This window comes from Pan paniscus, chromosome 2 (assembly GCF_029289425.2).
Source record: "Pan paniscus chromosome 2, NHGRI_mPanPan1-v2.0_pri, whole genome shotgun sequence".
NCBI lineage: Eukaryota > Metazoa > Chordata > Mammalia > Primates > Hominidae > Pan > Pan paniscus.
In genome coordinates this window covers 121,472,076-121,486,843 of record NC_085926.1, presented here as the reverse complement: position 1 = coordinate 121,486,843, position 14,768 = coordinate 121,472,076, and the positions used below count along the sequence as shown (strand labels likewise).

At 40.9% G+C, this 14,768-nt stretch overlaps 1 protein-coding gene across 1 annotated transcript in view; it reads left to right on the top strand.

Annotated features, from left to right (window-relative positions):
* Positions 1-14,768, top strand: part of HACD2 (3-hydroxyacyl-CoA dehydratase 2) — a 96,246-nt gene that overhangs the window by 54,190 nt on the left and 27,288 nt on the right. Inside the window, exon 4 of the mRNA XM_034957204.3 lies at positions 5,458-5,546. Coding sequence (XP_034813095.1) covers positions 5,458-5,546 — 89 coding nt within the window. The remainder of the gene's footprint in view (positions 1-5,457; positions 5,547-14,768) is intronic.

Here is a 14,768-nt window from a genome sequence, read left to right as displayed (position 1 = left end):
AGTTATAACCTTGCCTTGCCAAAGATTTGCACTGCTGACAGAGATATCTTTCTGAAACCAAGTTGTAATCATGCTGTCCTCCTGTTTACAAATGTTTGGTCACCCCTCATCACCTTCAGGAAAAAGTCTTATTTTTGAGAACTACGCTAAAACATATCAGTCATAGCCTGGGAGTGTGAGCTCACCAGGGACACTGTCTTCCCTTTGCATCCCCAGTGTGGAGAGTGGTATCTGGCACAGAGTAGGCGCTCCACAAATATTAACAAATAGTAGATGTCTGGTACATCTTTTTTGAATGAATTTTAGGCTAGTGAGAGTTTACTAGTAAGATTCCAGAATCTCTCTGTCATCTGTAAATAACCAATTTAAGTAGCCAACAACAAAAATATCTGTAGTTTTGGTTTTAACATGCTATGCCATTGTGTTCAAATAAGAAGTAATGGCATGTAAATGCAAAAACAGTGGGATTGACTGCAAGAAGTGCCAGAAAGAAAGAGGATCTATCTGCCAGGCACATGCCTGTAATCCCAGCACTTTGGGATGCTGAGGCGGACAGATCACTTGAGCTTAGGAGTTCGAGACCAGCCTGGGCATCATGGCGAAACCCTGTCTCTGCTAAAAATACAAAAATTAGCTGGGCGTGGTGGCACATGCCTGTAGTCCCTGCTACTTGGGAATCTGAGGCAGAAGAATAGCTTGAACCCAGGAGGTCGAGGCTGCAGTGAGCCATGATTGTGCCACTGTACTCTAGTCTGAGCAACAGAGTGAGACCCTGTCCAATCAAAGAGAGAATCTAGTCTGTCTTGTCTATCTATATTCCACATTCTACAAGGATTTGTGGTAGCTCATACACAAAATATCACACTATAGTATGCTTCAGATCTAGCGTGAAGGTTTCTGGCTACCAAGTTAAAGAGGGTGACAGAGTTATATAATTCTTATTATTGGAAAGGAGCAAACCTTTCTTAACATTGAGCTCTAAAACAAATTTCCTACCTGTATGAGAGGCTTTGAGTGATAGGGTGGACATTATACTGTACACCATTCCTACGGCAAATAAGGTAACATTAATACTGTTTGACAGTCTTTTTTTTTTTTTTTTGAGACGGAGTCTCACTCTGTCACCCTGGCTGGAGTACAGTGGCACGTTTTCGGCTCACTGCAAACTCCGCTCCCGGGTTCAAGAGATCTCCTGCCTCAGCCTCCCGAGTAGCTGGGATTACAGGCGCCTGCCACCACGCCTGGCTAATTTTTGTATTTAGTAGAGACGGGGTTTCACCATGTTGGCCAGGGGCCAGGTTGGTCTCAAACTCCGGACCTCAGGTGATCTGCCCACCTCAGCCTCCCAAAGTGCTGGGATTACAGGCATGAGCCACTGTGCCTGGCCTTAGTTTCTTATGAAATTCACCTGATAATAATGATAAGCCCAACTTGGTGATGCCAGCTCTGTTCAGAGCTGAGATAATGCCCATCTATGTGGCCATCTGTTCTTTAGCTTAAATTCAGGGATAGAGCTCTTGGCCTTTTGACTGGTCCAGTAGAGCAGGCATTTCGAGATTGTGCTGTCAGGTGAGGGCCTGAACTGCTGTTTGCTGGGTGACTGGTTGAAGTACTTGTCTATGCTACAGAGAAACTAAGTGACAGTTGGTCTGAATGACATGATTTGGGGGAAATTAAGGTGTCTAAGTAGGCGAGTTCACTGGATAGAGAATGGTAGGAGCACCTGCAGGCAAGGCCAGAAACATCTTGACATCTACATCAATTAGAAAGTATTGATCAGCTTTTTGTTCACTACTTATTAAGATTTAAATTTACTGCCAAAGGTGTGCTAAGACAGGCACTTTTGTATATTGCTGGTGGGAGTATAAATTGATAATAAACTTCTTAGAAAGCAATTTGGCAATACATTTCAAGAGCCTTAAAAGCATTCATGCCATTTGACCTAGTACTTCTACTTCCTGGGAAAATGTCCCAAGGAAATAATCCTTTTTTTAAAAAAAGGTCTAAGCCTCGAATTTTGAGTGTTATTTGTAATGCTTCATTACTTCATTTATAGTATCAAGAAATTCGAGGCAATTTAAATGTCCCACAGAAGGAGAATAAACAAACATATTAACTCAAAGGAATATCATGATTTAAGCTAAAATCTTTTGAAGAAGAGAAGGAAAATTCTTAAAATGTTAAATGAGAAAAGCAAAAACTATATAAACAGTAGAAGTTAAACTGGTTTAAAATATGCTTAGAGGAAAAGACTGGTGAGAAATACACTAAATAAATCGTTGTGTGTGTGTGTGGATACTAAAGCATTTTTAAGAAAAACACTGTTGACCAGGTGTGGTGGCTCACTCACACCTGTAATCTCAGCACTTTGGGAGACCGAGGCGGCGGGTGGATGACCTGAGGTCAGTTTCAGATGACCTGAAACTCTGCCTCTAACAAAAATACAAAAATTAGCCAGGCATGGTGGTGCATACCTGTAATCCCAGATATTCAGGAGGCTGAGGCACAAGAATCACTTGAACCTGGGAGGCGGAGGTTGCAGTGAGCCAAGATTGTGCCACTGCATTCCAGCCTGGGCGATAGAACAAGACTGTCTCAAAAAAAGAAAAGAAAAGAAAAACACTGTTAATTTATGTATGGCATTTTTGAAAGGGAGACAAATACAAATTTATATTCCCTAGAGAAGGGTGATTTATAGTGGAGAGGGAATAATTAATAAACCTGTGTTCAGCTGAATTGCAGTTTTTGCCCCTAGACCTTCTAGTTCCATTTGTTTAAAGTTACTCTTAGCACCTGTAATCCCAGCACTTTGGGAGGCTGAGGCGGGCAGATCATGAGGTTAAGAGATCGAGACCATCCTGACCAACATGGTGAAACCCCGTCTCTACTAAAACCACAAAAATGAACTGGGCATGGTAGCGCGTGCCTATAATCCCAGCCACTCGGGAGGCTAAGGTAGGAGAATCACTTGAACCCAGGAGGCAGGGGTTGCAGTGAGCCGAAATTGCGCCATTGCACTCCAGCCTGGGCGACAGGAGTGAAACTCCATCTAAAAACAACAACAACAACAAAAAAAAGTTACTTTAGCTGGGCATGGGGGCTCACGCCTGTAATCTCAGCACTTTGGGAGGCCAAGGCAGGAGAATTGTGTGAGCCTAGGAGTTCGAAACCAGCCTGGGCAACATAGCAAGACGTTGTCTCTACAAAAACTTTAAAAAATTACCTGGGCAGGCCGGGCGCGGTGGCTCACGCCTGTAATCCCAGCACTTTGGGAGGCCAAGGCAGGCGGATCACAAGGTCAGGAGATCGAGACCATCCTGGCCAACATAATGAAACCCCATCTCTACTAAAAATATAAAAATTAGCCGGGCATGGTGGCTTATGCCTGTAACTCCAGCTACTCGGGAGGCGGAGGCAGGAGAACCCCTTGAACCAGGGAGTTGGAGGTTGCAGTGAGCTGAGATCGCCCCACAGCACTCTAGCCTGGTGACAGAGCGAGACTCCGTCTCAAAAAAAAAAAAAAAAAAAAATTACCTGGCACACCATGTGGTCCCAGCTACTTGGGACGCTGAGGCGAGAGGATGGCCTGATCCCAGGAGTTTGAGGCTGCAGTGACAGATATGATGGCGTCATGTACTCCAGCCTGGGTGACAGAGTGAAATCTGGTCTCTTTTTTTAAAAAAAAGAAATCCTTTAATTCTCAGTTCTTTTCTTTTTACTTTTTGTTTGTTTGTTTGAAATCAAAGAAATCAAAGGCTTCCTCTATATGGGTGCTTTCCTTACAGGTGCCTAGGTAGTTATTGCTTCAACCTCATTAATCCCCCTCTCCCAGCAAAATGAAACTTAACATGTTAATAAGCAAAATATGATTTTCAAAATAGATCTGTTATAATAGAAATATGGAAGAGTACAATTCTGCCATTTTCCTAAATATTAAACATTATTTTACAAGAATGGCTTAAAACATAAGCCTTGTTTTGCAGTATATGAGCTTTCCATCTTCAATTTTTTTTTTTTTTAATTGGTTTCTAGAGGAAATCCACAGCTGCATATTGTCCCATCTAAGTGTGATCTGGCTAAATATATTCACTAAATGTTTGACTGACTAATTAGCTTTGTTAGCTGTATTACACAATTATATAACCAGGTTTTATAATTCATTTATACATTTATTTATGTATTTATTTACTTTTACTCATTTATTCTGAGACAGGACCTCACTCTGTCACCCAGGCTGGAGTGCAGTGGCATGATCACAGCTCACTGCAGCCTCAACCTCCCAAACTCAAGCAATCCTCTTGCCTCAGCCTCCCTAGAACTGGTACTAGAGGCGTACGCTACCATGGCGAGCTAATATGTTTTTTATTTTTAGTAGAGATAAGTTCTCACTATGTTGCACAGGATGGTCTAGAACTCCTGGACTCAAGCAATTCTCCTGCTTCAGCCTCCCAGAGTGTTGGGATTACAGGCGTGAGCCACTGTTTCTGGCCATTTATTTTTTTAGTAACAGCTTTGTTAAGATATAACTCACTGCCAGGTGTGGTGGCTCACGCCTGTAATCCCAGCACTTTGGGAAGCCGAGGCAGGCGGATCAGCTGAGGTCAGGAGTTCAAGACCAGCCTGGCCAATATGGTGAAGCCCTATCTCTACCAAAAATACAAAAACGTAGCCAGCGATGGTGGCACATGCCTGTAGTCCCAGCTACTTGGGAGGCTGAGGCACAAGAATCACTTGAACCTGGGAGGTGGAGGTTGCAGTGAGCTGAGATTGCACCACTGCACTCCAGCCTGGGTGACAGAGTGAGACTCTGTCTCAAAAAATAAATAAATAAAATAATCAAAGATGATTCCAGTGTTATAACTCGAGGACATTGGGAGGATAATTGTGCCAGGGCTTGTAATGAACAAGGTGATTAAAAAAAAAAAGGTTTTAAAGATAGTCTTTTATGTTGTTATGCTTCTTGGCAAAATATTCAAGTAGATAATAAAAGATACCTAACTTAACCATTAGATAGTGTATCAAGTCTGATGTCCATGAGCTTCCAGCACTCATTAGACACAAATAGGATTGATTTCTCATCCTTTGTTTCCTATTTGTTTTGAAACCCGTATTGTAAAATGAGTCTTATTTTAAAGATTAGGTAGTGGTTTTGCTTTCTCCATCTATACAGTAAGTGTAAAAAATACTGTACTTGGTCAGTGGTTTTGAGAGGTTTAAGAAAGGTACCTGGATCCCATGGTTTTATAATACCATTAAAAATATTATTGTTTTTAGGGAGAAAACTTTGTTTTAATGTGGACTGCATTGAAAACTTAGTCTGTGTAGCAATATAGACACCTTTCAGTTGCTCAAGACCGTTTTGACTCTAAACATTTAAGTTGGAATGTTTTAGAAAATATATTATATATCGAAACTTAGTACAGTACATTTATTTATCCATCCCAAAATTTCTTTCAGGAATTGTTCCATCTTCTGTTGTCCTGACTTCTTTCCAGGTGATGTCAAGAGTTTTTCTAATATGGGCAGTAACACATAGCGTCAAAGAGGTAAGTGTTTATATAGACTAAAATAATGTCAACACTAACAAACACTAGTCAACTTTTCTGATTCACATGTTTGTTATGGCTAAAGAGTTCCAGGTCAGAGTTCCAGGTCATGTCAATATAGCTGAGATAAAGCTCACATTCACTGTAGGAACTGGGTTAATAGTGGGAAACCCAGATATGCAGTGTTGTTAAAAAGAAGACTGATTAAATGGTAAAGTCCTGTAATCTGAGTTCTCATGGAGGTTCAGATGGTGTGGATGTGGTCTGCAACTCAGTTATATTTTTCTGATATCTTGTTCGTATCATGTTGCCCAGGCCGCTCTCGAACTCCTGAGCTCAAGCAATCTGCCTGCCTCACTCTCCCCAAATTCTAGGATTTCAGGCATGAGCCACCACACCTGACCCAAGTCATCATTTTAAACCTATGCAGTAGTTCCCTCTTATCCAAGGGGAATACATTCCAAAACCCCCACTGGATACCAGAAACCGTGGCTAGCACACAACCCGATTGCTGCTGACCGAAACACGTTTCTGTTTATGCCTTCTACCCGCAAATGTAATGCCTTTTACATATTTACTAAGCATTTATCATGCCCTGTGGCCGCAACTTTTGCAGTTTGAGGTTCACCAGCAAAACTAGCACAAATTTCTTTTTCCTTCACAATTTCACAAATAGATTTGTTCCTACTGTAGGACTTAGCAACTTTAGCATACAGTTTGTTTTGTTTTGTTATTAAGCTGAGAACTTTTACTGTCTCGCTTCAAGGAAGTTCTTTATGGCTCCTCTTTGGCATATCTGAATTGCCAGCATCACTACTCTTGCATTTTGGGGCTGTTTTTAAATAAAATAAGGGTTACTTGAACACAAGCACTGATAACCAAGTTAGCTACTAAGTGATTAATGGGCCAGTAGCATATACAGTGTGGATACACTGGACAAAGGGAAGATTCGTGTCCTAGGTGGGATAGAGTGGGACAACATGAGATTTCATCATGCTGCTGAGAACAGTGTACAACTTAAGAATTAGGAATTGTTTCTTTCAGGAATTTTCCATTTAATATTTTTGGACTGTGGTTGACCAGGTGTAACAGAAGCTACGGAAAGTGAAACTCCAGATAAGCAAGGACTGCGATATTTCTTCCTCTCATACTTTTGTGTAGATACCATTTCCTTTTCATTTTAACCAACAACTCATAATTTTATCTTCCAGTAGTCTCCAATGACCTAAAACTTCTTCCTAGTAGTAACTAATTTACATTCTTAAATAGATAATTAATGTACTTTCAGTAATTAAGTGCTAGGTACATGAAGTCAAAGTATTGTTCACTATGAAATATCCAATCACTTTGCCAATATAGTCAAATATTAATTGTCCAGGTGCTAATCCACCAGTTGATAGATTCTTCATGGGCTCTGCTTCCTCCCTTCCACTTAGTGGCCACTCCTCGGCTATGAGCACATCTGCCAAAGCAGGTAGACAGGTACGTCAAAAATGCTTTACAACTCAAATCAAGCAATTCTATTAGTCAAGTTGCTGTTAGCAACATTTGCCAGGATTTCCTGTGTAGATCATTGAAACTGGTTGGCTTGCAAAGCTATTAAATGTCTCTGTGGATTATAGGTACATGGACTTGGTGTCATCCTCCATAACCATGCTGCCTGCCAGATGCAAAGGACTTAACATATAACAGACGGTTTCACATACATTATTACATTTGAGCTTTACAGTAATTTGTTATATACTCATTACATTTCCATATTCAAAATTGTTTCTCTACAACCAGAGTGACTCAATTTCTGCTAACATTAACATATCATTTTCTTTACCTGCCAAAAAAAAAAAAAGGAAAAGAAAAAGAAAAGGCATATCATTTTCTGAAGTATGTAGTACATTCTTCAGTATATTTTATTGCCTTCCCATCGCCTCTTGGATCCTCTTGTTTTTACATATGCACTGTTGATGAATTGACTTACTCTTTTCACTTGTAATTGGACTTCAGCGTTTCTGCTGTCCTAGGATCATGGTTCTTTTCTCCTCATTCTCTTTTTCTCTGCACAGAACTCCTCATTCATCGTTTTGTTTAGAGCAGTAGGTGCCCTCCATCCCTGCCCTATGTCTTCGACAGCTAACTTGAAAAGCCTGTTGCTGTGGCCCCTCAGAGGCCAGTACTTGCTATATGTCACCTTGAAAAGCCTGTTGCTGTGGCCCCTCAGAGGCCAGTGCTTACTAACTGTCACCTTGAAAAGGCTGTTGCTGTGGCCCCTCAGAGGCCAGTACTTGCTATATGTCACCTTGAAAAGGCTGTTGCTGTGGCCCCTCAGAGGCCAGTGCTTGCTCTCTGTCAACTGTTCCCTGGACCCTTCTCTTGGCCGAATGCTATTTTTCCTGCCTTGGAGTTTCATATTAGCTATAGTTCAATTTGTTCTGTATAACATCACATATGACTTCTGTTCTTTGATTTCCTGAAGCATCTTAAAAATATCTTTATTTTCCTTAATATTCAACTCTGCTTACTTTCATGGTGGGAACTGTATAATTAATGCATAAGGAAATTGACCTTAGAAATAACTGCTTAATCACATATATCTCACTTTCTTGTAGTAATGTTCAAATTCTTTTCACACTACTATCATTTCTCAGTTTCTTTTTATATCATATTCCCCTCTAAAGTGGACAAGAATTCTTCATTTTAATCACATTACATGTGAATTTGGACTCCTGCTCCACCCCCTCTGCCCTGCGTGTTTCCTTTGCTCATCTCCCTTGTTTTTCTGTACCTGTACATGATGTGCTAGGGTGTAGCCTATATAACCTTTTCAGACTAGACTCTACTTTTTTCACGTGAGGTATATTTCCTTTTAAGAAGCCCTATGGGACATGCATCATTGCTTGTCATTTTAATTCTCTACCCTTTGGAATGCTAGTCACATAAATGTCATCACGTACATTGTGAAACTAAAAAGTGATCAGATGGTTTTCTCTTATGTGTAAGGATCTACCCATCAGCTAGTGTGACACCTTGATCAGCAGGATATTAATGAAAAAATTTGAATCAATACACAGAGGCAAGAAAAGAAAAAAAGAATTGTGATCCGTATGCTCAAATGCTTTTCCTTGACCTAACATAGCAAATACCCCATCCACCTTTTTCGTTTCCAAGAGACCATATAAATGAACAAACAAAAGCTCTGGCGAAACAAGCCAGCTGTGTCCCGCCCCCTTCTGGCTTGCTGCTGGGCTTTGTGACACTTAACTTACCATTCTCACCAACTTTTCAGCAGGATGCTTGCGAAAATCTTGTAATTAGTGTTAAAGAAAGTAACCTCCTTTATATTTTTTACAATAGCATTGGTTTTTGTTTGATATGTTACGGTTTGCAGAGGGCTTTATTAAAGTACGTTATGATCATTCTCTCTTAACAACCATGCCTTGAGATAGGTAGCTTGTAGTCTCCATTTAGAGTTTGGAAGCTACAGCAGCAAAGTGACTATTGCACACCCAATAAATGGCAGAGTCAGGATTGGATTCTAAATCCAGGGTCTTTCTGCGGCATCAGAGCTGCCACCTTCTCACCCTTTAAAAACATGATGGTGGCCGGGCACAGTGGCTCACACCTGTGATATCAGCACTTTGGGAGGCTGAGGCAGGAGTTCAACACCAGCTGGGGCAACATAGTGAGACCTCATCTCTACAAAACAAAAAACAAGAACACCTGACGTAAACATAATGTTTTTAACTTTTGTTGTGCTGACTTCTCTCACTCTCCTATGGAGTGGAAATGCCTGTGTGAGATCCATAGGTGCTTTTCCTCCTCAACAGTTCCACCATGCCATATTCACATTAGGATATGATTCTCCTGCTAAATCATCTGTACATCAGATGTACACATCAATTGTGGGTCCTAGGTGCTTATCTGCAACACATTGCTTCTCTGTTTTTTTACGGCTCAAGTGCTCTGAGATGAATCCTTCCAATTAGCCTTTCTCCTTAAAAGTTCTAAGACTCTTTCTCAAACTAGGATGTATGCACTATTTGGACCAGAATCACCCAGAGGGCTTATTAAAAACGCATATTCCAGGACCCACCTTACACTTGATACAGAATGTCTGGGAGTGGGACCAGGGAATCTGAATTTTTTTTAGGCTTCTCAAATAATTTTAAGAATTCCAAGGTTTGAGAAATGATCTAAGATACCTATGTGTTGTGCTGTAATTTTTGTGACCTTCCCTTGATTTAATTTACTTTTCTACTTAGTTTACTTGAAGCCTAACCCAATCTCAGCATCTCTTTTCTAACTCCAAGAGCCATTGTTTCATTCTTGAAGAATGAAAACCTTAGAGTTCCCTTAAACTGCTAAGTAAAGATGCTGTGGAATTTCTGGTGCTCTGTCCAAAATCCAGCGTCTTTGCTGATGACTAGGTAAGAGGAAGCTTGAGGAGCCTGCCTTAAGGCAGAGGAAGATCTGAAATCATTGCACTGAAGAAGCAAGACTGACTTTGGTTTGTTTTTAAGAGAGAGGCCCAAGGAATCCAGCTGCCTCACACTGGGGTGGAGTTGCTGGGAAGGGTCTGTAGCAGGCATGTGCTTCATGCTGTGGGCCAGAGCCATCAGGGAGATCTCTTCACAGAGCTGTCAGGGAGATCAGTTCAGAGGCCATTCCCACCTGAGGTAACACAGTGCCGACACATCTTCCTGGAATTCCTCAAAAGTGTCACCTCACCTGGACAGTTTTATTCTTTTCTAGGTAATTAGAACTCAGTATTCTAGAATGTGGAGGCTTAGCACCCAAAATTTAGGTGAAGGGTTGATGAGTTTGGGCTTTAACATTTACCTTGTGACAGGATGAAGCACTTCAACTTGCTGAGTCTTGTTTTTCTCATCTGTAAAATAATAATGCTAATATTTGCCCTGTCTGCTATACTGCCGTTTTTGTGAAGATGAAGTGAGAAGGATATATGAGAACAAGGTGGCAGTTATCGAGAGAGAATTCAAGGTCTCCAGCATGCAGGTTTTCACTGAGCAGCTTCTGAAACCCTTACAAAGCAGCCAGCGGCTTTTGTGCAGAGGAGTGCCACTTCCTTCAGAGAGAGAACACGGTTTTCCTTTCTTCCTCTTTCCCTCTTCCATTCAACTCCTGTAGAAGCCAAAACACCAGATACATAATGTCCTAATGCCCCTGCTTCCGGACCTGTTTTCGTTATTGGGGGTTTTTCCTCCCTGCTGGGTCCTCAAGCTGGGTCACAGTGTGCTCATGTTCTTCCTGCCTCTGAGGCCACTTCCCTGGTTGGCGTGTCTCCTGTGGCCGCACGCCTTCTGTGTTATCCCTGATAGCTGTGTTGTGGACTTCCCAGCATGCGCCATCCGTGAACATGGTATCATGGTGAGGCAGAAAGGCAGCTTCTTACCCCCATCATTCAGATGAGGAGATGAGATGCTGTGTCAGGGGCACGTCATTTCTTCCTTGGGCCCTGTGCTTGGACCAAAGCTGTGCCATCCTGTCGTCTAGCCCCAGTGCCCTTTCCACAGTGACACTGCAGCTCAGTTAGCAAAGGCCATTGAGTTATATTCAGTATCCTTTGTCCCCACTAAAAGCTGAATGTCTAAAATCCTCCACCCTACTCCATCTATTTGGTTACTTTCTATTTTAAATATTCTTGTAGGTGGATTTACATCACCTTCATTTTAAAATAGCACCTCTCTTAAAGGTAAAAAAAAAAAAAAAAAAGTCTCCTTATTTGATTGTTAATCAGACACTGTCAAACTTGAGGCAGCTCCTAGACAAATGCAGCAGCACTTAGTGGCATTTCCACTTAAAGACTGTGTTAGTTATCTCATAGCTAGCTGGATCCTTTTGCCGTTACCTATATTTAGCATAGATGGTTTTGGCAAAATCAGAATGTCTATTTTTCTCTCAGTGTTTTTCTGCCTGTCCCTTTCCAACATTTTCCTTGTACTGTGTATGAGGATTTTATTTCAAAATATTGAAAAAATATTTAGATCTTTTAGGTTCAGTGTAGATTCACTTCTCTTTCTCTCTCTCTTTTTTTTTTTTTTTTTTTGTTTGGAGACAGGGTCCTGCTCTGTCATCCTGTCATCACCCAGGCTGGAGTGCAGTGACACAGTCATCTCACTGCAGTCTCAAACTCCTGGGATCAAGCTATTCTCCAGCCTTGCCCTCCTGAGTAGCTGGGACTACAGGTGCACACCACCACACTCAGCTAATTTTTTATTATTTATTTATTTATTTTTGTAGAGGCCCGGTCTCGAACCGTTGCCCAGGCTCGTTTCCAATTCCTGGCCTTACACAATCCTCCTGCCTCAGCCTCCCAGAGTGCTGGAATTACAGGCATGAGCCACCACACCAACCAAGAGTGGGCTCACTTCTGTCATCCCATGTTGCATCTTTCTCCTGTTGTCTTAGTTCCTTTATAGCCCTTGAAAAATTCCACCAGAACTCAGTTGTTGTTTAAAATATAATATCCCCTGATGATAATTTAGTTAGTTACATGTAAAAGAAAGAGAAAGCAAGCAAGCAAGCAAGCGTCTTCTTAAATCACAGAATCCAATGTTACCACCACTTTATACCGTACTTTATACAGGACCTCTTTGTCAAGCAATAGTTGGATAGGTTCCAAGCTCAGCAAAATCAGGAAATTGGTTTCACTTGTCTTTAATGTTAATCTTTTTCTGCTCTGGGCTCACCTCCACTGCACGCTGCACCCTCCTCCCTGTGGTGACTCTGCTCCTGAAAACACCTAGACATGGGAAGCTTCTCAGGGCCTTTTTTTTTTTTTTTTTTTGGCTCTCTCACCTCAAGGGCTAAAATCTGATATACACCATTCCTAGTTGTCAATTCTAACGCAAGAAGGGACATTTATACCAGAAGTCTGCAGAGTTATCTTAATTTGGGGAAATCTCATTCAGGAGAGGAAGGGCCAGGTCCTGACCTAGTAGCCCCAGAGAAAAATGTCCCACTGTCCTGAGGTTCCCCTAGGACTCAGAGCTGTCCCTGCCCTAGCCTACCCCATTCCAGACTGTCCTGGCAGACGCCAGTCCCTTCAGGCTTGAGCACTGATCAACTTCTTCCTCTCCCTCTGCCCCAGGACTTCCAGATTATAGGTTTTTCAGTGCATTTAGCATTTTGGTTAGCCTTCTAAAATATGATACTAACCCCCTCTCATTTAATTTATCTTCTGGATGTATCCATGGGGTCTCCTACATTACTCCTATTTTTGATGGTGAAATTTTTGACAAGCTTGTTGGAACACATTCTCTTCAAGCATAAGATGTGTCTATACTGTTGGGTGGTATCTTAACATATGTATTGATGCTACTTTCCGATAGTGGGAAGCCTGTTTAGATTTAAATCTGGTTACTTGCAGTTCTGGGATTAACAAAGATGCTTGACTTTTCACTTTAGGAAACTGTCATAGAAAAGGAATGAGAGTGAAGGAAGAAAAAAATCATTACCTTGGGCTTAAAATAGTAGTTCTCCAAATAAGCACACGAGATTTCCAGGCTAAGAGCCTGTGTGGTTTTAACTTTAGTTATATGTGATCAGCTTAAATTAATGAATAACACGGGGAAACAAGGCTCTATGTTTAAACTATGTTGTCAAGTTGTATTATCAGTGGGGAGTCACCAGTAAGTGAATCCTGACATTCAAACCAGCTTTAATCCATGGCTTCAAAGTGAAATGAATTAAGGTGCTTATTTAGACTGTTTATTCCAAGACAAAAAATAAGTTTTTAGTACCATACAGTGGTGGAAAGATGTTGGTTACCAACATGTTTGCTGTGGGTATTTCCTCTACCCCAGCACTGTCCAATAGAACTTTCTGCATTGCTGGAAATGTTCTGTGTATCTGCATTCTTCAATACAGTAGCTCTTAGCCATATGTGAACACTTGAAATATGGTTAATGTGACTGAGGAATTGAATTTCAGTTTAATTGTATTTTAAATAGCCACATGTGACTAGAAGTTGCACTATTAGACAGTGTAGCTCTGGCTATTCAGTATGACATTATTTACCATTCTCTTGATTTTAGGCAATTCGGTTTTCATATATTTTATCTTACGTGTATGTGAATGGCTGTATAATTTTTCTTTTAAAGGAACAAAAGAAAATTTATAAGTTATGTTTGGTATGTTGTATTCCTTAAATTAAGGGGTTTTTTTAGTACTTTAGATTAAATTGTCATAAAAATCCTAATTGCAGGTGTGGGAAATGATGTTGATGGTGTTCTCCTCATGCACTGCAGAGGTAGCAATTGGTTAGATGGTGAGTCAGGAGGCCATACAGGCCTCACCTCTCAGAGGGCTGCAGCTTGGCCTCTGCAATGGATTCACCTGATAAGTTTGCCTTTGTTGGAAACCATTTTACATGCCTTTTCTCTCCTATTTGAGTTAAAATATGCCATAGGTGTACAGTCAGCGTTATTATCCCACTGAGTTTGAAGATTCTCATTTCTCACTGTAAAAGTGAGGTGATTGGTATGCATCGTGAGCATGTTAAACTGTGTCAGCAAAGCCAAGAAAAGTTAGAAACTATTACCTGTAAACTACTTTTAAGCAGATGTGCTCCACAGTACAATGGGTGGCATTTTTAAAGCATTGATTAATATTCATTTGAAAACTTGCGGGAGGAGGAACTCTCTCGTATTACCTGCTTCTTTGCCAAAATGTCAGTCCTTTATGTAGTGTAGCTTTTCAAAATAAATCTATTTTGAAATACTAATAGGGGATATCAGAGAGTTTAATTAAAAATACATAAATATGACAAGAATACCAGTACCTATAACCCCTTGATAGTTGTCACGCACAGTAAATTCAGTCAGGTAACTGATCTCTTTGGGAATCTTAAAGACCATAGAGGAACCTGAAAAAATTATCCCCCATCACTCCTGTGAAATATCCACACAGTGTATTTCCATTTCTTCAGGGAAGAGAGTTTAGTAACCTTTTTAAACTTACCCATATCAAGAAGCCCTGTAGTCAAAACCTCTCACTGCAAACTGAGATGCATCACAGAAAAAATAAAGCATGTGACTAAGCTGTCTGCATTTTCCAGAGAGAGGACTCTTTCCAAGTCTGGAATAAAACCCTGGTGTACTTCTGGAATTTGTAAGATGTGCCTTGGTGTACATGTGTGGATTTGTGTGTATGCATGCTAAGGGGATGCTTTGCATTTTAGAGGGGAAGAAACACTAATTATTAGGC